The sequence below is a fragment of the Manihot esculenta genome, chromosome 3 (genome assembly GCF_001659605.2).
Source record: "Manihot esculenta cultivar AM560-2 chromosome 3, M.esculenta_v8, whole genome shotgun sequence".
NCBI classification, from domain to species: domain Eukaryota; kingdom Viridiplantae; phylum Streptophyta; class Magnoliopsida; order Malpighiales; family Euphorbiaceae; genus Manihot; species Manihot esculenta.
This window is the reverse complement of record NC_035163.2, coordinates 26096449-26120724: the sequence shown is the minus strand read 5'-3', so window position 1 is coordinate 26120724 and position 24276 is coordinate 26096449. Positions and strand designations below refer to the sequence as shown.

The 24276-nt window shown below is 35.1% G+C and overlaps 3 protein-coding genes across 9 annotated transcripts; 1 reads left to right on the top strand and 2 right to left on the bottom strand.

Moving 5' to 3' along the window:
* Positions 1 to 414: 414 nt before the first annotated feature.
* Positions 415 to 5326, bottom strand: LOC110612315 (65-kDa microtubule-associated protein 1). The gene is made up of 10 exons (XM_021753069.2): positions 5184 to 5326; positions 3874 to 4013; positions 3560 to 3763; positions 3213 to 3467; positions 2885 to 3100; positions 2036 to 2191; positions 1641 to 1952; positions 1317 to 1404; positions 1065 to 1213; positions 415 to 941 (listed from the first exon to the last, which is right to left on the bottom strand). Exons 2-10 carry the CDS (start codon positions 3943 to 3945, stop codon positions 636 to 638), a joined length of 1758 nt encoding a protein of 585 aa, XP_021608761.1. The 5' UTR covers positions 3946 to 4013; positions 5184 to 5326; the 3' UTR covers positions 415 to 635.
* Positions 5327 to 8263: 2937 nt separating this feature from the next.
* LOC110610298 (phosphatidate cytidylyltransferase 1) lies at positions 8264 to 12388 on the top strand. 7 transcript variants are annotated; one of them, XM_043954950.1, is made up of 13 exons: positions 8264 to 8409; positions 8530 to 8652; positions 8793 to 9046; positions 9125 to 9276; positions 9473 to 9614; positions 10013 to 10169; positions 10546 to 10593; positions 10672 to 10758; positions 11209 to 11337; positions 11452 to 11508; positions 11604 to 11655; positions 11761 to 11844; positions 11993 to 12388. In XM_043954950.1, the coding sequence occupies exons 1-12, from the start codon at positions 8278 to 8280 to the stop codon at positions 11826 to 11828; spliced, it is 1401 nt and encodes a 466-aa protein (XP_043810885.1). In that variant the 5' UTR covers positions 8264 to 8277; the 3' UTR covers positions 11829 to 11844; positions 11993 to 12388. The 7 variants fall into 7 exon arrangements, with proteins under 7 accessions (XP_043810885.1, XP_021605851.2, XP_043810886.1 ...); XM_021750159.2 differs by lacking the exon at positions 11604 to 11655; XM_043954952.1 differs by lacking the exon at positions 11604 to 11655 and having other exon boundaries at positions 8298 to 8454; positions 8550 to 8652.
* LOC110610297 (trigger factor-like protein TIG, Chloroplastic) lies at positions 12262 to 24177 on the bottom strand. Its single transcript, XM_021750158.2, has 13 exons — positions 23797 to 24177; positions 23600 to 23683; positions 23098 to 23226; positions 22644 to 22732; positions 22251 to 22434; positions 21129 to 21219; positions 19632 to 19786; positions 18665 to 18757; positions 18481 to 18573; positions 13516 to 13596; positions 13252 to 13401; positions 13040 to 13135; positions 12262 to 12887 (listed from the first exon to the last, which is right to left on the bottom strand). The coding sequence occupies exons 1-13, from the start codon at positions 24100 to 24102 to the stop codon at positions 12810 to 12812; spliced, it is 1629 nt and encodes a 542-aa protein (XP_021605850.2). The 5' UTR covers positions 24103 to 24177; the 3' UTR covers positions 12262 to 12809.
* Between the last annotated feature and the right edge of the window lie 99 nt (positions 24178 to 24276).

Genomic DNA, 24276 nt, shown 5'->3' with positions numbered 1-24276 from the left:
CTCTCCATCACAGTTTGTTTCTTATTCTGCACTATTGCTAATTTCACAACTGATCAATATGAGTAAAAGAAGAACATTGTTTGCAAGTTTCGCGACAAACTGAGCATAATCGTGAATCTTGCTTCAGACTAATTGTTTTCATGCCAAATTTCAGATTCACAAATACTAATGCTAATAGAGGGAAGAGTGGTTCTTATTCACCGAGGCTTTATTTTCCACAAGCTGCATGTGACCCAAGATTATGGAACTCAAAAGGCAATCATCAAGCTTTGTTTTGAGTGCTTCTGCTGTAAATGGTTCAGCAGTAGTTCAACATCCAGATCGTCTTACTCCAGCACAATTATGGCAACAACCAAAAGTTCATACCCTCTAAACCCATTTACTATGAATTAAGTAGATAGATGCACAGGATGCTGATCTGCCAAAATGATTTTTCAGAGGTAATACATCGATATATTCTAAAATGAACAAGTATAGCTCCATGGATTATACAACAGCTTAAAACTGCCAATAGAACACACAACTAGAAACAGTTCACTCTCCAATTCTTGTTTTTCACAACTATTTCATTACAACAACCTCCTAGTAGTAACAACAGTGGTATCAAAATGCCTTGAACATGCAGATCTGTCTTGTTACGGCGAAGCTGGAACTGGTTCAGCACCAGAAATGTGGGAGGCAGCATCCTCTTTTGATACGGCAACATAGTTAACAGGAGCTGCTGGTCTACTAGTACTGTCCCTTCTCCCCTCTTTAGTGCTGGACCTGCTGCCATTTTGATGAGCATTCAAGGATAGCCGTCTGTTGGGAGTGCCATTTGCACCTCCATTTGCACGAGGACCCACCACCTTCTTTGTACCAACTGGTCGAGCAGGGCTGGACCTTGAGCCAAAGACAGTGTCTTGTTCTGTGTTTTGCTGCTCGTTGAACTTCTTTTGATCCTGTCATGTTCAATGGTTGTAACCTCCGTTAGCAACCGAGATCTACCATACCAAGTAACTAAAAACAAGTTGATCTAATCTCAACAGTGTGCTTGGTCCACATAGTTATCACTTGAAACTTACCCTAAGTCTCCGTTTTTCTTCTTCTCTTTCCTGCCTGAGCATGGCATATTCATCTAGCATGGCCAATAGGGGAACTCCATCATAAGAAAATTGCATGCCCCGATCTTCCTCCCATGCACGTGTTTTGGCAACCAAGGTGTCCACGAGTGCTTTAAAAAAAATTAGAAAAAAGATATGAATGGTTATGAAATATCTGTTAAAACTTAAAAGTTAATTCTGACAAATCTGGTGATTCTCTGATTCTATAGATACCTGGAATTTTGTTTACCAAAATCCGAGCTTTCTCTGCACGCTTGAGGTTCAAGTGTGCACCTCTGCTGGCATTGTACCTATTTTCATCCTGTGATAGCAAAAGACAGCTAATTAGTTTTAGCCCCAAGTAGGTAATGATACAAATAAGTTCGACACCAACATTATATCCTTCCTCAGTTAACTATATTTTCCTTTCCTCTCTAACCTAATAGATTCAACAGTTCAGTAAGCTGATATAATTGAAATTGAAGTGATACTTCTAAGAAATAAAATCACCCACTTAGACTTATTTATGCTCAAGAGAAAGGACAGAATCATGAATACCCGATTGTAATCCTCAAGCCAACTCTCTTCCTCACATGCTGACATCCATTTCTCAACCTTGTCCAAAATTTCTTTTCTGCTAAGAGCTTCTTCTTTGGATATTGCTATCTGGTTGTCCATGTTAGCCAACAACTCAGCAGGCTCAACATTTCCAGAATCAATCAGCGCCATGATTTTGTCTCGTGCAGCTTCTGGATCTATTTCTATATGTGCAGATGCATATATTTCTTCAAGTTCTGCTTGCTTTTTGAAGGCAATCTCTTTCATTCTGCTGGCTTTCAGCTGATCGAGCCTTTCCACTTCAACCTCAGCCTTGAACGTATGACAATAAAATAAGTAAACAGCTCCCACAGTTCATTCAAACCTGTATATCTATTTCCTAGAAGACTTCATACCTGCTCAATCAGATCCATAGCAAGAGCACCAGGGACAGTCACTTCATCAACTGAAGCTGACATGTTACAGGTAACATGATCAAACAATTTCCTTTCTTCTATGGAGGTATCCATCAGATTCCATAGATCAATCAACTGAGTTGCCAACTCTTGAAGCTGTGGAGTAAAGATACATGTCAAAGAGCTTTATCTAATTTATAGAAAAGAAAGCACATAGAAATGAAATCAGTCTTAATGGGACAAAACTGCCTAAAGATCTTTTCGTATGTCCAAAAATGTCTCAGAGATTAGGTAAAATAGAAATACCTTTTAATGCCCCATCCACACATAGAATAACATGTTTGAGCTATTTATTTTATCTTCCACTAAGACACACTCATGAACCGTATGGACATATTAATAGGAAATAGCACAGTTTTTCATATGCTCTGAGATTGTCAATTGTCAAACAGAGACACCTGGTGAAACCAAATTGTCAAACAGGGACACCAGGTGAAAACAAAGTTCTCCCTTTCATATTAATACATGTATCCAAAATACAAATATTAACATTACCTGGAAGTATAATTCATGCCTAAATTTACAATAACGCCTTCTGAGAAAAAAGTCTTCTGAACAAAATTTTTACCAACTTTTTCTGCTGAAATTATACAATATTTTCTATTGAATATACTTCCTATTTCTCCATTTAAAAAAAAAAATTACACGGTAAGGTATTCATATATCAAGAAGCTTGCCAGCCAGTCTCAGGAAGTAGTATGCATATCTATGTCCAAGTATAAAGTAGCAATGGAAGTGAGTAGTCATGCTTCTTTTCTGAGCGCCAAAACTAAAATAAGTAAAGCTTACCTTATGAAGCCTCTGCTTCTTATCTTCTTTTAGTGCTAAGACTGTCTTAGCCAGCCTTGCTAATGTATCATTACTAATGCTTTTGCACTGCACAGCAGTAGAATCATTTAAGCTCGGATGAACTTCAGTTACGGTACTGAAGAAGTCTATTCCAAGAACAGCACAGAGATCATGCACACTGCTCACAAATTCAAGGACCTTCTGCAACCTATCACTCTACCATACCAAATAAGCAATTAGCAGTTATAAACTTGACAAGTTTACAGGGCTAGGAGCTGCACAATTTTTTTTCTAATGCTAATTCATTACCATCAAGAGAGAGGTTTACCTTTTCCTTTTGAAGTTCCTGAAGTTTGGAATGATATTCATCTAACTTCTTCAGGGATAGATCAGTCTCATCAACTGCAGGCGCCTCATTAACATTCAGGTTCCCAGAAATTTCTCCACATATTTTTTGAATTTGTGACTGTACATCAGAAAACTCTTTTACTCTGTCCTCTTTCTGTTTCCAGAGCTGTTCCAGTGCTGGTGCTATAGCTGCAAGTTGTTCCTTGATTGTTCCTGAAGATTTCTCTGACTGCGGCTACAATTAGAGGAAAAAGGAAACCATAAGGAGCCCTGCTTTCACTGTTGCTCATACCATGGGACACATGAGCAAATAAATAAATTACTCACAATTCCGACAAAACTTTTTTCTCCAAGGGCTGAAAGAAGACTGGCCAATTCAATTTTGGCATCTGACAAGGCCTGAATAAGCTGTGACCTTGACTTTGCAGCCTGCTCAACTTTCTTCTTGTACACATCTAGACACTCCTGTTCTATTTGAAGAAGCATTTTGTCCCGTTCCTCATCACTCTCACCAACCTCATCCCAGATTTCCTAGCACACATCAAGGACTCAAGGCCAATGAATTAAGCTATTTCTTTATAACAAACACATTAATTGGGTGGGAGAAAACAAAAAGGAAAGAAGTTCCAAAAGTAAAATACCTGCAATTTTTGCAGCAAAGTACCGCAAGTTGTTTCTCCAAGAAGAGGATTATGACCATCTGTGACCGCCATTGACGGCAATTTACACCTTATTGAACAGCAAGAAACAGACTTCTACCAGACAACTAAAACATGCACACCTGTCAAAAATGGTCACAGAAAGGATAAATGACTAGTGAGTAGCGGGTTCAAGCATTCAAGAGTTGGGAAAGTTGAAAAATATAACAACAAATAAGTTCACATGGTAGGAAAGACTACCCAGTTTAACAGTTTTTCAACTAATTTAATAGCAGAGGCATCACAAAATTCAAATGCCATTAGATGCATTAAACCATAAGGAACAAGCAGGCCCTAATGCTTGAAAAAATGACACTCAGCTCATCTATTGCCATGAAAAAATCCTCTAGTTAACATATGAGATTCTGGCATTGATCACTAAATCCTGTTTCACTGTAAGCAGAATTCACAAATTCCTATTCAACTTTACCAATTTACAACCTACTGCCATTTGATCTCTACAGAAATGTGACAAAAGAAAGAGAAACTGTAATCCTGAATCTTGAGTATTCAGGTATTCAGGCCTGAAGAAACTGCCTTAAACTTGCCTAGTACCACCATTTACTTATTCAAGGTGTTTTAATTTGATAGAGACAAGGACATCAAATTGCAACTAGTTACCATCTTTGTTTCTTCACTTTTACCATATTTCTCATTGCCAACACACAGGAAAACTTATTCAACTCTAGCTCCACATTTATCATTTCTCTCTCCTGCTCACATATTCTCAACAATCAAAGAAAACATCACTTAATTGGATCATAATTCATAGCAGCTCAAATAACTGAATCACAACCGCAATGGACTGCTTTATCCTTTCTCTCACTAAGTCGTTAACCAAACTCTGCCTCAGTTTACCCAACTATAAAAACACTTGAGAATGAAAACTCAAGGCACATCTCCAAATACTCAAACTGTAATAAAAGGAATGAATGACAAGATCTCGAGTTGGCAAGTCAAAACACATTCATCGAATCCCATGATCACAATCATATAAAACAACTAAAAGAACCCAAAACTCGGAATCCTAATAATTTGAACAAAAAATGCACCACAATAAACCCCGCATTCACAGAATCAAGCACGAGCATAGTTTCAACAAATATCAGATCTCTCCCCTAGACCTGAAAGAGAAGCACGAGCCACTAACCAAACAGTGCTCAAAACGAGATCAAGAAAGTTACATTAGGCTAAATGGGAAGAATGCTCATAAAAGCTGAAGCGTACTGGAGGGACAACAAAACAATGCATACCGTATCGTCCTTGCAGCTAGGGCTTTGGAGGGTTTGTTAGTTTCAGATCTAAAGCTTCGTCTGTGGTCTTTGGGCCTCAGTGTTTGCATACACTGACCGAGAGAGAGAGCAGAAGAAGCTAAGAGAAGGACATAGAGAGAGAAAGAGAGACATGGAAGGTGGGGCCCTTTCATATCTAAATCTGCTCGTCCTGAGAAAACTCTGTTAGTTAACTGCCCGCGGGTTCCGGAGTTATTTACGAAAATGACACTGTCAGCATACATTGTAATTTCCCGTCAAAGACTCATTTGGTCCTAGGCTTGACCGCTACAGAAAGCGGTCCATCAGGTGGGCCCTTGGGCTAATATGCGGTTATTTGTGTCGAGTTGTCATGTGGGGTCAATTGTCCTTGGAATCAACTAATTTTGTCGTTTTCTATCAGTGGTCATATGATTAATAAAAAATATATATAAATTAATCACGATCGATTAAAATTTAATTTCGCTCATTTTCTCTTATTAAATTTAATTTTTTTATTTAATAAATTAAATGACGTGATTATATATTTTTTCTAATTTCCGATTCCATTTTTTTTTTAAAAAAAAATCTAATTCGTAATTAAAAGTAATGCAATGGCGGTGGCAAAATGGTAATTAAGAAGAGAGAAGAAGGGCATAGGCAATTCACGGAAAAGGGAAAATAATAAGAAAAATGGTTGGAAAGGCAAAAGAGAGATTGAGGACAAAGACAAAAGTCATTGTCAAATGCAAGGTGTCCATCACGCAGCCAACAGTCTTTTTCTATCCTTAAATTAACAATTCACCATGCAAATCCTAATTTCAATGTGATTATGATTTTTAAGGCTAAACTCACCCAATTAGGGTTTTTTTTTATATTTTCTTTTCTTTGAATTCGAAAATAAGAGCCCACATTTTTTTCGCTATTTTTGGTCTCTTAGTCAATTGTCATGCTGGAATCCACACTCCAGCACTAAATTCTTGTGCATTAATTGAAATTAATACCTTGCATTTTACATTCAATTAACAAATAATGTTTTAAGATACAAGTGCCTCAACATTTTTGACATTTTTGTTTAAAACTATCACAATATAACAGAAAACATTTGTTTAAATCGAATATTAATAATGTTGTTGAGATATTGTCCGTATCACAACATTTTCAACAAAAATGTCAAAAACCAAAATATGAATAATATATATTATGTGTATATACAATTGCATATACATGATTCAGTAATAATGATGGGCATATTGCTAAATAAAGTAAGTTAAATGAAGGAATGAAATTAGAAAATTTTAAAGTTATTTTATACACGTTTTATATTGTGATTGGATGATAAATAAAAGGTGAAAAAAATTAGGATTAAAATAAAATTGAGACAGGCAAGAATGAGCAGGTGAATCAAATGATGTCTGAAGAACAGGTATTGAAAGAGAGGTTTGTAGGGCAAGGCTTGGTGTGGGGAAAATGGGAATTGTTTGGGTTGATTGAAGCAGCCAAATAGCCTCACATGATTTTTGTATTTATTACACTTGCTACTTTATCATATGTTTGCTTCTTTTTTTTTTTATGTCCACAACTACAATTATGTCCCCATGTCTGTGCTCAGATTGCAACCTTTCCTCACAAGTTGAGTAGGCTCAATTGATTCCAACACATAATACTATAATCATAGCATCTACATTACTCTGCCCTTAAACTTTATTTAAAAATTCATTTGAAAATTTGATCAGTTGGTTATTAACTTCTCACACAAAACTTTTATAAAAATTTAACTATTTAACTTCTATCAATGCTTGCACATTTTTTTAATTTCATTAATTAAAATATTTAATATATACTTTGAGTTTATTATTTTTTTTAATAAAAAGAATTTGATAACCGCTCGACTTTCTACATTTGTGACCAATGCCAGACCTTAATAAAGAAGGTAGATCTAAAATCCATCAAGCCTTTCTTAAAGTGAACTAGTTTATGTTGCGAGTCTCAGTCCGGTCGAGAGAATCAGGTCAGACAGCCTTCACACGCAGACCCTTATAAAAAAGACCCAGTCTAATGATGTGAAAGGAAAAGGCGAGTATGCCAAGTCACCTCGCAGCCCTGTCCGCATGCGCATCGAGAGAATTAAATTACTGTCTAGCATGGAGAGATACTCTGTATGTACGGATCTGAGTGACAAAAACATGTGGTACTGTAGCTGAAAAACGATTAGATATCACTGGCAGACAAAAAAAAAAGAATAAAAAGGGAGGAATGTCTTTCTCTCCATCTAAATTTACACGACTACCATAAACTCTATTTTCTGACTCTGTCATACTTTATGTGTCGAGATTAATAGGATACTATGTAAAAAAGTTCTTATAAAAAATAATACTAATTAATTTATTTTGATTATGAATAATCGAATCCTTCCATTTTTATGAAGGAATTTCAGTAATGATAAATCTTTTTCTCCTCCTACTCCATGATCGATCATGGTAGATCTGGTTCAATGTTCTATTTGATAAAAAAACCTGCAAAATAAGGAAAAACGGTCATGGATCTATCGGGGATCTGCTTCTTTTCTCCTTCCTGAACTCTATTTTTATTTTCTCTCGGCAACTCTTGCCTAGAGATACTACTCTTATTCATAAAATCTGACTTGAACGTTGGAGGATCTCCACCGGGGTATTCCCGGTAGATTCTGACCGTTTTTTCTTATTTTGCAGGTCATTTTATCAAATAGAATATTGAGAGACCCATTTAATAGATTCATATGATGGATCAGGAAGAAAATCAGATCTACCATGATGATCATGGAGCAGTAGGAAAAAAGGATTTATCAAGTAAGAATAAATTTTATGAAGCTATGTGATTCTAATAAGAACAAATGGAAAATTTTAAAAAATAGGCAACAAAAATAAATTCCCATTTATACAATTTCAAATTCAACTTCAGTTACAAAATTCCAACAATAACAAGTCCGTAAAATTCAATCTGCAAAAAACAGTTATTAAAAAATGAAAACCAACAAATTTCAATTATATAATTAAGAAAAAAAAACAATTATTTAAAATTAATAATAAAAAAAAAAGATCAGAGCATAACATAATAAATGCCAAAAGACAATCTCACGTCTTTATCAAAGTTGGTGGCTTTTCTCGTTCCCGAGACACAAGATGAGCTTGAAATGCTATACTACTTCAATTGGATTGTTTCCCACGTGGCTATGAAGGGTTCTTGCCATGTATTAGCTTGAAATCGACGTCCAATTTTATGGTTATCTTTTTCAGTTCTGTTTCTATCAAATATGAATCGATGATAGATCAACTTCTAAGCTTTGTTTCTATTTTTGATCTTCATATAGAATCATATCTTCTGTAACAGTGGAGTGGAGCAGATTACAGTAATAGCAATGCACAAAGACCATAATACTTCTTCCAGTGCACCATCTACACGACGAATTCGCCATCGGAGGCGTTCTAATGAGGTTAATTTACTAGTTCTTTTTCATTTGTGTGCCTCCAGGAGGGTTTATTTACTGATGGGTAGGTATTTTAATGGTGTTTGGATTCATATCTGTGTTGGGAATTTTGAAAAGTTTTAGACTTTTGCTTTGGTGCTTGACAGATTCCACATGAGTTGAGCAAATTGAATGGAACCCATTTGCTCATTAATGACCAAGATAAATACAAATCAATGTGGATTCGAGCACACTCATCTCTGTGGATGGTTGGGGGTTTTCTGGTTATTATTTACTTGGGTCATCTTTACATTTGGGCTACAGTTGTTGTAATCCAAATATTTATGGCCAGGGAGCTCTTTAATCTACTCAGAAGAGCTCATGAAGACAGGCGTCTTCCTGGGTTTAGGCTCCTGAATTGGTAAGAATCAACAATTTTTGGTATGCTCTGGTATTGGACAATGTGAGAGTGTTGTTAATGCATTATGTTTAATTGCAGGCACTTTTTCTTCACCGCTATGCTATTTGTCTATGGCCGCATTATCAGTCAACGCCTCGTGAACACAGTAACTTCAGATAAATTCTTCTATAGGCTTGTGAGCGGCTTTGTCAAGTACCAGATGGTCATTTGCTACTTCTTGTACATTGCAGGTTCCACAACTTATCATAGTTGTAGTTCTGAATTTTGAAAGTTATAAAAGCCACACTATTTTTATCCTAGCTCTTACTCTACTTCCAGGGATTTGAGCTTCCTTCTAACCTATTTTATTTGTGTTAATTTTCACCATTCTTGAATCTTGATATTGCAATCACTAACTAATTGGGTTAATTATCACTAATTTGTCAGGTTTTATGTGGTTCATTCTTGCATTAAAGAAGAAGATGTACGAGTATCAATTTGGGCAATATGCTTGGACACACATGATTCTTATCATAGTGTTTACCCAGTCCGCTTTCACTGTAGCCAATATTTTTGAAGGGATATTCTGGTAAAATGACTTTCAATGCTCGTCATTGGCAAGTTTATGCGTTCGATATAAATCTACATTGCTTACTAGTCATTCTTCTCTCTATACTGTAATGGTTTAAATAATAATCTTCAGAGTATTTGATATGTGCACAGAGAATATCATCAGTAAAACCTGGCTAACATCAGTAGAAACTGGCTAACTTCCAAGAGTCTGATACTTATTATCATAGAGATATATGAGTTCGTTTCCTCTTAATTGAAATCCATTTCTTGTCGTGATTAATTGAATTGCTTTTACATCTTTCACTAGTCCTTTACCTCTATTTATTTATTTACTTGTCATGTTTGACTTGTATGCTTGCTTCCCCAAATTCTGTTCTTTGGTGAGATATCTGAGAAGTCTGGATATGCATGCAGGTTTCTTCTCCCAGCATCACTTATTGCTATTAATGATGTTGCTGCTTATATATTTGGTTTCTTTTTTGGAAAAACGCCTTTGATCAAGTTATCTCCAAAGAAAACATGGGAGGGTTTTATTGGAGCATCGGTTGCAACTGTTATCTCAGCATTTGTGGTAATTAAACATGATTCATTCCTCAATCAACTGTTTTTTCAGTTGTTACAGAATTAGCTGGTCTTGACTATGATAAGAATAAGGAACTTACGGACATCTCAGTAATTTTAAATTTTTTTTTATTGTTTTCCTTTATTTGTATTGGCACTAACAACAATCTTAATAGTTTGTCGATTAGGTGTTAGTCAGAAGCATGATCTGATCATAACAATTCAAGTTTTTTATGCTTAGATTTGTTAAAGAACACCATAATAGTTTGTCTTAGAGTATAGGTCTCAAGAGTAATACTAAACATCTGAAGGAATGTCTGTTCATATGAGGACATTATTGTTTTTGTACTGGGGACTTATGAATATTTCCACTGCCTTTCCTCCAGTTAGCAAACATCTTGGGCAATTTCCAGTGGTTGACATGTCCAAGAAAGGTAACTTGTTTGACATATGTTTTATGGAAGTTGTTTCTTCCATTTCATATGCTTATCATATAGAAGCAAAGCCTGCAGGACTTATCCGCAGGATGGCTTAAGTGTGATCCCGGCCCACTATTTAAAGCTGAGAACTATCCCTTACCAGGATGGATATCTGATTGGGTGAGGATTTATCTCAAAATGTTCTATGCATTTTCTGTTTAATTTCTAGGACAAGTATATTTGAATTGACAATAATTTCATGCACCTCATACATTACTATTTCGAGTGCGCAGATTTTATCATTTTGAAAAATATTGAGATCCTTATAACCATTTAATTTCTGGAATTAATTGTTGGCCGATAAAATTGGTTATAAAATCCTCAAGTTTTTTAACTTGATGATTATAAGATTGGTGGTTTTTCAAAGTTGAACCATCTGGACCTGATGATAGTTCAATACCACATTCTTGCTAAATTTTCCAACTTGAACACTCAGATATATGTTGCCTTTTGTGCTAAGTTCAACACTAATGGTTAGCTTATTATGCTTGAAACATTTGATTATTCATGCTGTTCATTATCTCATTTCCTGGAGAATACAAAATGCGTTTTTTGCCAATGTTTTTACAGTTCCCTTGGAAAGAGATATCAGTTCTGCCAGTGCAGTGGCATGCTATGTGGTTGGGTTTATTTGCATCAATTATAGCGCCTTTTGGAGGCTTTTTTGCTAGTGGTTTCAAGAGAGCTTTTAAGATCAAGGCGAGTCTGTTGATTATATATTGCTGCTTAAAAGTTATATGGCAGTTTTCTAAAATTTTCAATTGCTAATATCTGTTTCTTCCTCTACTTGTCGCCTTTCCAAAAAATTTACAGGATTTTGGGGATAGCATACCTGGACATGGTGGATTTACTGATAGAATGGATTGTCAGGTAAGCTGCTGAAATCCCATGTTCTTCAAATCTCAATGGATGTTTTTCATTGCACAACTCCCACCATTTATTTTCTGTTTTGCATGTTGCATCAGCACTATCTGCAGGCAATAAAATCAGTGATCCTTGCAAGACGGGGATACATGTGTATTTATGATGCCTTTACCTGATGAGCTTTAGTTTTGCATTTGTTAGATAAAATGCAATTGCATTTTTTTAAAATTTTAAATTAAACTCAGTTACATGTTGCAGATGATAATGGCTGTTTTTGCGTACATATATCATCAGTCATTTGTTTTTCAGCAAGACTATTCAGTTGAGACCGTTTTGGACCAGGTAACAGTTTTTTTCTGATACTGCTAGAGGGAAGCCCAGGTCATATATGGAAATGACAGCTTTTCCTCAAGTTCGTTCTTAGTTTTTTTTATCCTAAATTCTAGAAGAAGCATATTGGAAAAACTTAAGTTTCCAATTTGTGATGTAGATATTGGGGAGTCTTACTCTGGAGGAGCAGCAAATTTTGTACTTGAAGCTAAGGCAGATATTCCAAGAGAGGCAACTGAAGGGGACATAAAGTTTTGTAGACGTCTTGTTTATCTAGGCTCGCTATGTATTCCAGTGTTGTATCCGATAGGTGACAGAAGGGGAGATTGTGTGAAGTTCCTTCTTGAATTGATTCTTGTTTTTCTTTTGTAACACACGATTCTTTCAGTTGCATGCACTCAAATACTGACCCCTGTATCTTGTTAGAGCTTTTTTTTTTTTATGTTTTATTTTTAATTTTCACCAAGACTGACATTTTGAAGTCATGTATTCCAGCTGATTGTATAACCGTTAACCATAATTAGAAATGCAAATTACAGATTTGACTTGTGGTTTAGCTTCTTGGATATCGTATAAGGGATGATACAGAACAGAGCTGGTCATGGAATTGGCTCAATGCCTAATGAAGGTTTATGTCACTTTGCAACGAAACAACTCTTCTAAAGGCAAAACAACAATTGCAACTAAGCAAATCTTACTAGGCTCAGCTATTACTAAAGTTAAACAATCTGCTTTCATTGTAAGAAGCCGCGTTCATCGCCTACACAAGTGCATAATTTACAACAGATGCACAATTTGCATATCGAACTGCATGTCCTATGTTCATCCTTTCAGATTGCTACACTGACGAGACGCATTTCGTTCCATATTTATTGCAGAAAGAAACAAAATTTTGAGAACCATCACCACCTCTATAATGCAATTTCTACTAGACCCTTTCGCACTGTGTAGAAATCTCTTCCCCCCACCCTTCTCCCTCACCTGGTTATGTACTGAATTTCTGCATGTTCTCTCAGCCACTCAAGCACTTTAGCTCCCTCTAGTACCTCTTGTACCTATCAATTCATAAGATCAAACTCGGTCATTAAACCATAAAAATGCACAGTAAGAAAAGCATTTTATTTCAACAGCTCTATGGTCATGTAAATTTTTAGAGGGTCAAAAAGAACAGATAATAGAAACCGGAACAGTTCATAATTATGCTAACCTGTTCCCTAATTCTGTCCTCGTCATATTCCTGTTTGTGCCGTTTGAATTCGGCAATTGAGTTCTCAACTTCTTTTACAAGCTCGTCAGTTGAAAACTGCATCACAATTGAACATGCATGTATACAGAGAGTTACTAGTGTTTTACAAAGCTAAAAATCTTATTGTTTCACCAAATAATCAAAGTGGAAAACATTTAAACTGAAATGCACACCTGCAAGTTTTCTCGTTCAAATATATCTCCAACAGCCAGATTTTGTTTCATCATATTTGCTATGTTCTCCTTTTGGTTTTCCAGGTACTCATTAACTGCCTTTGGACTAGACAGAGAAGCCAACTGCTGCTCATTCAGTTTCATATTTGCCTATACCAATGCAATGCAATGAGAATTGGTGCAAGCATAGCACAACTCAAGTGTACACGCAGAAATTAGCAGCCAGACTAGTCCCCGAGATAAAGACAATTTATCAGTACCGACCTGAATTTCAAGAAGTCTTGCTCCATATAGCTGTCTACCTTGTTCCTCAAACAGGGATTGGGGAATATCGACCTCCACCATCTGAATAGAAGACGACATAAATGATAAAGACAATAAGCCAAAAAATAGTGAAATACAAAATCTATAAATAGCCCACTGAATATGTGATGTAGAACACAAAAAATTAAGGGAGAAAAAGAACTAACTCCAGAATTTTCTATTAGTCCTCAATTGTTGATACTGATAACAATAACCTCTAATAGAATACATAGATGACAAGATATTTACAGCATAATACTAATCCTACTACTAGGACTAAAACACTCGGTAATATAAAAAATACTTTAACCAATTTAACAAGGAATATAAAACCAAAACTAACTAGAAAATTCTAAAGAATAAAATTCCCAAATAATTAAAGTACTACTTTCTAATTAAATTTCCTAAAGAATAGAAATTTAAACATACTAATTTTACTGAAAACCGAATTAAAGATCTTAATTTCAAAAATAACAATTGAATCAAAATAATTCCTAAATCTACCCTTCCATGAGTATATTTTCCCCTAGTTGAAGAAAAAACACCTCAACATTGAGTTTTGTAGTGCCCAAGAATCAAGAATTGAATTCAATTCAGAGAACAAGCAATCCTATCTTCTTGAATGAAACCAAAAAGACTGAAAAATGAACTTCATGATTTTCTCCACGTCTCCAAGAACATCTGAACAGATAAATTCAATCCCAACTGCAACTGGAAGTCCCTTAATTCTAGGAACAATAAATTGGCTTTATTTTCAATTTCCTTTGTCACCTCCATGGTTTGATTTTCTTCTTTCCCTAGGATAATTTCTCAAGCTTTCTTGCTTATTCTCATCTTTTTCTCTACAGTAAGTTGCTCAAAATTTCCAAATCATCCTTATCATCTTGGATGTCAACGTGTGAAGGATCAACATTCAAATTTGAAGATTCTTCAAGTTGTTTTTCTTGTTCTTCATCATGAAAATTATCATTGCATCCTTTTGAGTTGTACTTACATCTTCAAGAAATCTCAATATCTCTAATGTTGAGATGATGTAACAGGGCCTAGTCAGAAGCCTATATGGAAGACTTGGAAGGTTTAATCTAGAAGAGAAATAAGAAGGGAGCTGATCTGAAATAGGAGGAGGATTCTGATGGAGACGAGCACAGCACTCTCAGGGTGAAAAGTTACAAAATGGCATCAGTTACACGGAAGCATGCTCTTCATTCTTCTTTATGAGAGTTCAGCAAAGAGCTTGGGGAAAACTTTTGGCAATTGAGTTTTACAAAAATGGATTTATCCTTTGTATTTCCTTTATAAGTAGCTATTTGTGTTAGTGACTGTAATTGTTTGGAGTTGTCTTCTTGGCTATTATTCAGTAATACAATCCACAATTGTTCTTCCGTTAATCTTTAATGAGTCCACTTCTTGCTTAATTCTCCAGGTTTTTTTTCCAAACCAGATACTTCACCAAATTGGTCTGACCTACCTTGTGAATGACACCCCCTTAAACAAAGTCCAGGGTAGGAAAGATGAAGAATCTTGCTCTCATTGATAATGAGGTGAGACCAGATAATGAATAACTCCACTCCAAACTGGCAGCCAATGTTGCTTTCTGCCTACCCAAAGTTTCTTCAATGTGCATTCCGCTTTTTTCTAGAGATTTTTCTTGAATCGAATATTTGAGCAAATATCATAAACCAAATAGTTAGAATACATTTTTGGGTGAAGTTGAATAAAAGAAGCTTTCCAATATACTTGTTGAAACATATGTTCCTTCTATGCTTCAAGATCCCTCTCTAACTCTTAGAAGTTATTTGACAGTTAGACATCCATAAAACAAGTGAAGAAGACAATATTCAGTACTACATAAAATTTCCTCAAATAGCATATCTCATCTAATAGTACCTTTAGTTATCAATTCCAGCTTATAGTCTTTCAGTTCAGCTGACTAAAACACAACCTGCATATTTTATTGCACTTCATGTTTTTGTCCAAAACAAATGTCAAATTGGAATTATAATATCCAAATTAATGGGGTAGGGTTTTGCCAAAATTTGTTGACAAGGTGGGATTGGTGATTTAGTGTCGTCAGGTGACGTATGAGATAGCAACTGATGTGGTGCACTGGTGCAGCAAGAAGCGGGACAGGATCAATTGTGGGTAGCACGGATTTAAGCAGTGGATACCCGCAATAGGCCAGTAATGGCCATAACAGTAACAATAACAGTGTATCAATGTTCAAATTTTTTACAAAAAATTGCCAAGAGAAACAATTAAAACTAGGTATGCACAATAAAATAATAAGCATAAATACGTCAAATAAAAACATTATATACATTATTCTAAGACATCATTAATATTAAACAACTAAAACTAAAAAACTAGGTAGATAGTAAGGAAGTAACCTTATTACTTATCACCACAAAAAAAATCCATTACTTATGTATTTTACTAAAAAAATTCCGAAAATAATTAGTAATTAGAAAAAAAAAAAAAAAAAGACTAACCTACATATTGGGTAAATTAATACTCTCTACTCTAAGATTCATCAATAACCTAGGATACATCATAATTTTATTTACCAAATGAGCAAAAAACACTAGCAAACATGATACACAAATCACCCTTGACTAAATATTGCAAAACTATAGCTTAATTATTCTCCTTCATTTCACAAAAAATTCACTAACCCTGGCTTAAGAAATGAAGATTTGCAAAAGATGGAAAATATGAAAGAAAACAAACTGGAAGTATAGAAACTAAAAAGAAAACAAGTTCTCTCTTTTTTCTCAAAATATGGTTGTTATCCGATAACTAGAGATACAAGTATAAGGTTTAGGTTAAAGTATTTTTAGTAGGCGTAGTCTTGATTTGATTATCTTTCTCCTTTTATTCCTTCCCTTTCTTTTTTTTTTGGGCGTGCTGTTATCGTCCCATGTCCTGACATGGCTGCTATTTACACGCGGATGACATATCCGAGGGTATGAGCCTCTATGAGGTTATGAGGTTCTGATTTTTATCAGGCGACTATTTAATTTCTTATTTGGCTTTCAAGAAGCACAATCCCTATTTTTCGGTCCTTTGTCTCTGGTTGATCTTGTGGACCACTGAAATCTGGCTGGATTTCCGAGCTCTCTTGGACCTTGGCATGAACCCATAATGGGAAGTCTAGCTCGGACACATGCCTCAGTTAGGGTTGCTCTTCGAACCTATGTTTCTCCGGCCCACGCTTTACTTCCGGCCTGGGTGGGGTGTTAAATGGGCCACTGTAGGCTTGTTGGGTATAGCCCTATTGGTATCATTATCCATAACTTCAGCAAATAACGGATGTAATAGCTAATTACCAACACCATTTTTTTTTCATTATTTGATAGGGTAACATTTTTGCCTTTGCCCTTGTTAAGAACTTAATATTTAATAGTCTTATGTTATATAATCACCATTATTTTAAAACTATGGGGGGTAGGTACCAAATAAAGTATGAGAGCAAATGGAGAGATGGACAGGTTGGGTTTGACCTGACAGGATTTGGCTTGTGGGTGGTTGGAATAATGATAAGCTAAAGGTTAAGCACTGATGAGTCGGACGTGAGGCACTGGTTAGTTTCAGATGACATATTCTGGATTGGATGTGAAGTTGGGTTAAAACCTGACCCAAATGGGAAGATGGTCTGGGTTGTTTTTGGTGGTCAGAGTTATACCAACTCACTGAGTGAGTCATGCGGTGATGGCTAAGGGTATGGCTGCAATATTTTGATGTTTAGCCGAAGGTGGATGAAGGGTGCAAGCAATGGCAAGGGCTTAGGCAGCAAGAGAGACTAGTAGCCACACAGGAAATTCACGAAGAAAAAGCCAAATATATTGGCTGGCTAATTTCATTGGTAACAAATCAAAGTTGATCTAATACCAAATTGATGTAGAACACAAAGCACACTAAAGAGGGAAAAATAATTTGTCTCTATTAATTCTCAATTGCCAATATCAATAATAAATAGATTTATAATATATCTAAATAACATAGATTATAGTACAATTCCTACTATAATAGGATTAGGAATCCTAAAATAAGAAAATACTAAACCAGTCTAAGTAGGAGTGGTAAAACCAGGACTAACTAGGATTTTAAACAATAGAATTCCTAAATAATTAAAATATTATTTCCTAATTAACTTTCCTGGATAACAGAAATCTAAACTTCCTAATTATACTAGAAAATCTGAATTAAAGATCTAAATTTCAATTAAATCGAGGGTTAATTACTAGCAGGTCCCTGCATTTTATTAAAAGTAAATATTTAGTCCCTTTTTTAAAACCTAAGTAAACTGTCTTTGTGTTCTGTAAATTGAACTTGTTAGTCATTTTTTCAAAGAAATATTAGTCAACTTGTTTTGTCTTGGTCATAGGGACTAAATAGTATGGATAGCTAAAATTATAAGGGGTAAATAGTATGAGTAATTAAAATTACAATGACTAAATAATATAAAAATTTAAGACTAAAATAAATCGATTAACTTTTAACAGGATTACAAAGTTGGATTTCACAAAATACATGGATGTCTTAATTGTGTTTTGTAAAATTAAGGACCAATTAATTAATTTTGTCAAGATGCAGGCACTTCATAGTTATTTACCCTTAAATCAAAATAATTCTTAAATCTAATAATCCTTGACTGCATCAATATAGTGAAGAGATATTGGCTTAACAGACAGATTAATTTATTATATCATTCATATACATAGATGATAGACATCAATTATCTATGTGTAATACGCATAGCGTCCATATAGCACAAGGATACTCTTTATCATCAAAAGACTTATAAGAGAAACAGATACCATATTAACTGATTTGCAGTGATGGAAGTACCACAGAGAGAGAGAGAGAGAGAGAGAGAGAGAGAGAGAGAGAGTTCTGCAAGTTCCATATTCAGAAATTGAAATTAACCTTACAAAGCTGGTCAAGAATTGCATTGTCAGTTGCTCGATCTTTTGCCATTTGCTCCACTTCTAGGCATTTCTGAAACAATGATTCCTTGACCTGCATTTTTGAACAGCTAGTACTCATTGCAGAGTTGAAGCAAATATGATTTGAATCTAGAACTACTTTAAGATTTTACATCAGGAGTTACCTGTTCCAAGGTGGTGCATCCAGGAAGGAGTTTGTCAGCAAGGGAATCATCCAACTCAGGCATGTCTCTATAGAACAATTCTTTGCATTGAACCTAAAAAAGAAAAAGAACATAATGTTGATTAATAAAGCAGCTTCACAGCTCTACCAGACTTTCATATAATTAGAATGCTTTCAATTTACATACAAGGTCACATTTAGATGTAATTCCTGAAAGGAAAAATTGGAGTGAGTTTCAAATTTAAGCAGAAAATATCTTCCACCTCTCCCTTTCTCTCTATTTGTGGCTACCAAGCAATATTTGACCTTTTTAATCATCAAATTTTTCATGATCAAGATGATGGGCATGACTTCTGGGATTTTAATGATGGACATAAGAGGCAAAAATGCAAAAGGTTTTTCCTTGGGGATGAGGGGAAGAAATATTATATTGAGAGCCGCATGAAACTTCCAGATAGGAATGATGATAAAGAATAAGACCAGACAGAGAACTACCTGCTCAGCAGATTGAAGAATACTCAAAATGTAAACACAGAAACAAGAAAGGCGGGCAAATGTGAAATGACCTTACTAATTTACACTCTATTCCACAAAGATAGGTTTATTTCTATTTTCACAAGGATTAAGAAAACAAAGTCAAAATGGTTGAGAGTAATAAGTTCTGCTTTGTCTTTCTTAATCTGCCCTCCACTTATATTGCTCTATTAAATTAAAGAACTCATGTTACTAAGTTATTCATAGGAATAAAGAATTTTACTTTCTCAATTCATGTTAAATTGGGGTATATTAGCAAAGTAATACATAAATTGCCTTCTAAAAAAGGTTGACCTAGATTTTGAGACAGATTGAAAAGGAAAGTAAGCCTACTTTATGGGAGGAATGAAGTATTCATTTCTTCATTTATGCAACTATATACATTCTAATTTTTGGATAAGAGAATGACACCTCCAAAACAGAAGGGAACTCACAGTAAATTGAGCATTAACACCACGAAGACTTGGTTGGCTCCATGATTCAGGAAACACAAGTGGGAAGGACTTTTTTTCTCCTTGTTGGATTCCAATTATTGAATCAAGAAAACCAGGAAGTACTTTATCACCATCCTCCGTATCAAAATGAAAACCTGCATGACAAAGGTATTGAAGTAGTGTTAAGGAAATAGGACTCATGAAAATAAACTGAAAATAAATACATGGTAGAGGAGGAAAATTCTATAGGCATTTGAAGGAAAATTTAGACTTGATTGCAGAACAGAGCAGAATCTACTATTTTAATTCAAAATAAAATCAGAAAAAAAAAGTGAAGGGAACTGACAGCAACAACAATAATTAAGCCTTAATTGCAAACTAGGCGGGGTCAGCTACATGAATCCTTTATCGCCATTTAGCTCTTAGCCACAAAGTCCGCATTGAACGGAAATAAATGAACAGAAAATGAAGACTAACAGAAGAAATGACTATTCTAGTACTGGGAGTCATGTCCCTCCAATTGGTTATAAGCAGAACAATCCACTGACATTTTGTTAATAGAAATATTAGTCCTAGACTCAGTAAACTCAACCAGTGATAAAAATATATTCCTAATAGTACTTCCCTGTATCAATGGCATAACAAGAAATATTAGTGCTAGACCCAGTAAACTCAACCAGTGATAAAAATATATTCCTAATAGTACTTCCATGCATCAATGGCATAACAATTCATCATTTGAATAGAAGCTCGAGACAATTTGATGGTAAACTTATGTCACATGCAAATTCAAGATACCTTTCCAGGAAAGACTTTGGACACTGATAAGATGAAGATAATAGCGAAAAACTTATTTATAATTCAACAAAGCATCACCCATATAACAACCAGGATCCAGAAAATTCTTCAGTAGTCAGAACTCAGGCTAGACTCTTTCCATAAAATTTAATTACCTTAAGATATCAGCAAATGTTATGAGCCCTTATTTACAGACACTCACTGTGGTGCCTTTCATGATGAACGAAACCTCTTAATTCTTATGCACCCCAGGAATCAATAATCATGCTTATATCTATAATTCACACTTTTTCTGTACACCTGTTTCCAACTTCCTAGTCCCAAAAATTTGAGGGAACACATACTGCCCATTGAATGCATTTCAACAGTAACCTTCTACTACATGCACAATTGACCTGTTAATACTTCTGACTTTTGAAACAATAATTTTCTGAAGTTAAATTAGCCCATCATGTTTAGGAAGTGAAGAAATTTTTTGGGATATCTAAAAGTGAATAGCAGAAAATTAAGATGGGTCAGAGAGAGGTTTCTTTTTTCTTTTGCCCTCTCGAGCAACTAAGATCTTATCATTAATCAAGCCTTCCTTCACTATCACATTGATTCTGGGCATAAATTTCTAGTAATAGGAAGTTCGATATGACCAAATATAATATTGACTAGAGAACATAAGATTAACTGATTAAGCACAAGATGGCAAACCTTTACTCTCTGCGTCTGGAATATTTTGAGCATTTGATTTATCTTCATCAATTTTTGTTGCTGAAATGTCAAGCACTACAACATCGCCAATCTGCAAAATCTCAAGTTCTCAACATAAATTGCTATACAAAATTTTCTAATAAATCCAACCTTCCAAGCTCAATTTGTATTCATATTATATAGAGCTTTAGAGTTCGGTCCTAACTGGTTAGCTGCAAATACAAATAGGTTGATGATAAAAGTAAAGGACATAGATGAAAATGTCAAATCAAACTAAAACACGAAGAAGTTCATATAATGTGCCAACATGAAAGACAGAGAAGATACAATTTAGAACGAGGAACCTTGAAATTTTTTTTAAAAATCCTGCAATTTTAAAAATTTATAGAACATAAGCATATCCAAAAAGACTTAAAAATATTTAGTAATTGGGAACTAACCAATAAGGTAATACCTTGTTCAATTTTGCATATGTGTCCAACACTTCATGTAGTAATTACAATTGATCTAAGGTCTAATATCTCCTTTTAAGAGATGACATGTCCATTAAAACAAAAGCATTTATCTCATAAAACATTCTTCTTTATCATTGTTATTTTTATCTAATGGAGTCGATCATGAATCCACCGCTTGTTCTACTTGAGCCTAATGAAATGTTATTGCATTAATAGATATCGTTTAATGTCAAAGTCATCACTTCTAAAGAGAATTTAGGCCCTGGACACAATTATAACTAGAACTTGAAATTGCATGCCACAATAATATGCTTTTGAGGAAATAGCCAAAGTCCTTTTTTTTTTTGGTAATTAACCCTTGGTAATAACAAATAAGTACTTTTTCTAGTCCAAAAAAAGAAATCCTCATTCACATAAAAATAAATTTAGTAGCTGATATAGATTCTCTCCAAATCCAAGCCCCAACAAAAGGGGAAAAAACGTTCTCATTATTATCAGCCAATCAATGCATAACTTCATAAAAAAAAAATTCTCATGCAAAAATTTTCAGCAATTACTCCATCTCATTTATATCTGATGTAATGTTGCAATGATGCTTTAAACCAATAAAACTTTGACTTGAAAAAAAAAAAAAAGAAAAAATAAGCTACTTTAATATTTCTTTTACCTGCAGTCCTCTGTCAGTCACAATTTTCAATGCACCAAGGGACTTTTGACGTTGTCTTAATTCTTTTTCAGAAGCTACCTTTGCATTTATGTCACTGTCTATTTCAACAACAATCTTCAAATTTTTGTATCCATTATCAGGGATCCATTTGACTTCAGGTGCCACATCAACGATAACGTCATATCTGGCCAGCCAGTATTCTCATATAGCAAATTTAAAAAAATTTGTATGAATTGCTAGTTATTGACACACACTAAATAATTTGCTAAATAATGCCCTTTATTCTTTAACCACAACATGACAGAAAGTCCCGGTACCTGATAGCAACAAGTATTTTGTAAATCTATACAAGCAAGGACATGTAATTGAAAGGGAAGTAGATGTGTAACAAACCTGAGAGAGTTGTGAGAAGAATATGCCTTCTCCATATCAGAGAATTTGGTTACAATGCGGACTGAATCCCTCAAAGCCCTTCCAGTTACCTGGGGAACAAAAAAAAAAAAACAGAAGACCACAATTCTTCAATAAACTGCACTCAATTACAAAGTACTTCCATACTGCAGCATTTATTGTATAACTGCATTATGGCCTTCATCTTGTAGGAAAAAGCACTATTAAAAGAAAACATATTAGATTTTTAAGTTTTAAGCTTCAAGTTGAAATGCTGAAAAGAGGTTTCTAGTTTTCCAAAAGTAGCTGATGCCATGTTATGTGTTCTGTTAAGAAGACTTGAACATTCCCAACTTCCAACACGATTTACTGGATCGAATAAACAGCCTATGCCAGGATATCTCACAAGGATTCCAAAATTCTTAATGCTAATACAAGTTGAATAGACAGCACATACCGAAGCCATGGCATGTGGAAGGGTCCTCTTCAAAACAGATTCCACTGTAGCCTTCAGAACATTCTGCTTGCCAACATAACTTAAAAGAATACTCTCTGGAACATTCTTTCCAGGACGAAAGCCAGGGACCTGTAACCAAGCCAATTTGTAAGGAACCATTGACCATTTTTTTTCAAAAGCCCACTAGCATGAACCAGTATGAAGAATACGTTCTTCACACTGATGAATGTAATCAATGTACAAGGAAAGAGCATGGCAAGGAAGTATGGTGATCAATTTTTCCTATTGTTCAACAATATTACAAATAACGCAGCAACCCAAAACATCTCGCTCTCAGACATTCTATGCCCTTTGCAATTAGTAACTCATTGAGACTAAGCATTCTTTCTCAGAACTAATTTTTTCCTTGAGTTCGAGTTCTATTTTATAGAAATATAGGTTACCAAACCCAAGGGATAAAAAAAAAAAAAAAAAAAAAGGCAAGGCAGAAGCAAGGCCTTACTTTAGCTTGCTTCATGAACTCATTCATGACCCTTTTATAACAGTCGTCGCATACAGCCGGTGGAACTTCTACAGCCAACTTCAACTGCAGAAAGAATGAAAATTTTAGAACTAACCATGTACTACTGATAAACAAGAGCGTAATTATCAACACAGACTATGCAAATTTAAAACTTTCAACAAAAGCCCCCGACTCACTCTAGAATTGGGCTCTACAGTCTCCGTGATACCAATGTCCGCTGGAAGTCGGTCTTTCTCAGGTCCAACAGCCACAGAAGAAGAAGAAGCTGACGCTGTTGATTTACGAGCACATTTAGGGAATGCTGAATGATGGGTTCGGCGGGAAAATGATGGGAGTTTGTGCAAACTCAAGGGATTACTCTTCTTCTTGTTGAATTGGAGAAACTGGGTTTTGAGGTTAGCGGAAAGAGAGCTTTTGCCCAGAAACTGTGGTGCCTGTTGGTTCCAATTTAGAAGCGCTCTGGACCTGATACAAAGCTCCATGGCATTGGCTGTTGGTCTCTGAACCTTTTCCAGTTGGCTCTAAAAACAATGGAGATGGATATGGAGATTGTGTGGAAGCTATAAAAATATCTTCTTATTTGAAAACGGTGCGTATCGTTTGGAGAAACAGACGAAGAAACGGCTAGAGCAGTAAACGACGTCGCGGAATAACGT

Bases quoted from the DNA above. Each gene is read 5' to 3' on its own strand.
- LOC110612315 (XM_021753069.2), bottom strand. From the start codon at position 3,945: ATGGCGGTCACAGATGGTCATAATCCTCTTCTTGGAGAAACAACTTGC. The intron at 1,214-1,316 runs GTATCTATAGAA...TTTTTTTTAAAG, and splicing joins TTTGGTAAACAAAATTCCAG to CACTCGTGGACACCTTGGTT. The intron at 942-1,064 runs GTAAGTTTCAAG...TGAACATGACAG, and splicing joins AAGAAAAACGGAGACTTAGG to GATCAAAAGAAGTTCAACGA.
- LOC110610298 (XM_021750159.2), top strand. From the start codon at position 8,278: ATGCCAAAAGACAATCTCACGTCTTTATCAAAGTTGGTGGCTTTTCTC. The intron at 9,615-10,012 runs GTAAAATGACTT...ATATGCATGCAG, and splicing joins ATTTTTGAAGGGATATTCTG to GTTTCTTCTCCCAGCATCAC. The intron at 11,845-11,992 runs GTAACAGTTTTT...TTTGTGATGTAG, and splicing joins TTGAGACCGTTTTGGACCAG to ATATTGGGGAGTCTTACTCT.
- LOC110610297 (XM_021750158.2), bottom strand. From the start codon at position 24,102: ATGGAGCTTTGTATCAGGTCCAGAGCGCTTCTAAATTGGAACCAACAG. The intron at 23,684-23,796 runs GTGAGTCGGGGG...TTCTTTCTGCAG, and splicing joins CTGTAGAGCCCAATTCTAGA to TTGAAGTTGGCTGTAGAAGT. The intron at 22,435-22,643 runs GTTTGTTACACA...CTGGCTGGCCAG, and splicing joins TCTTCTCACAACTCTCTCAG to ATATGACGTTATCGTTGATG.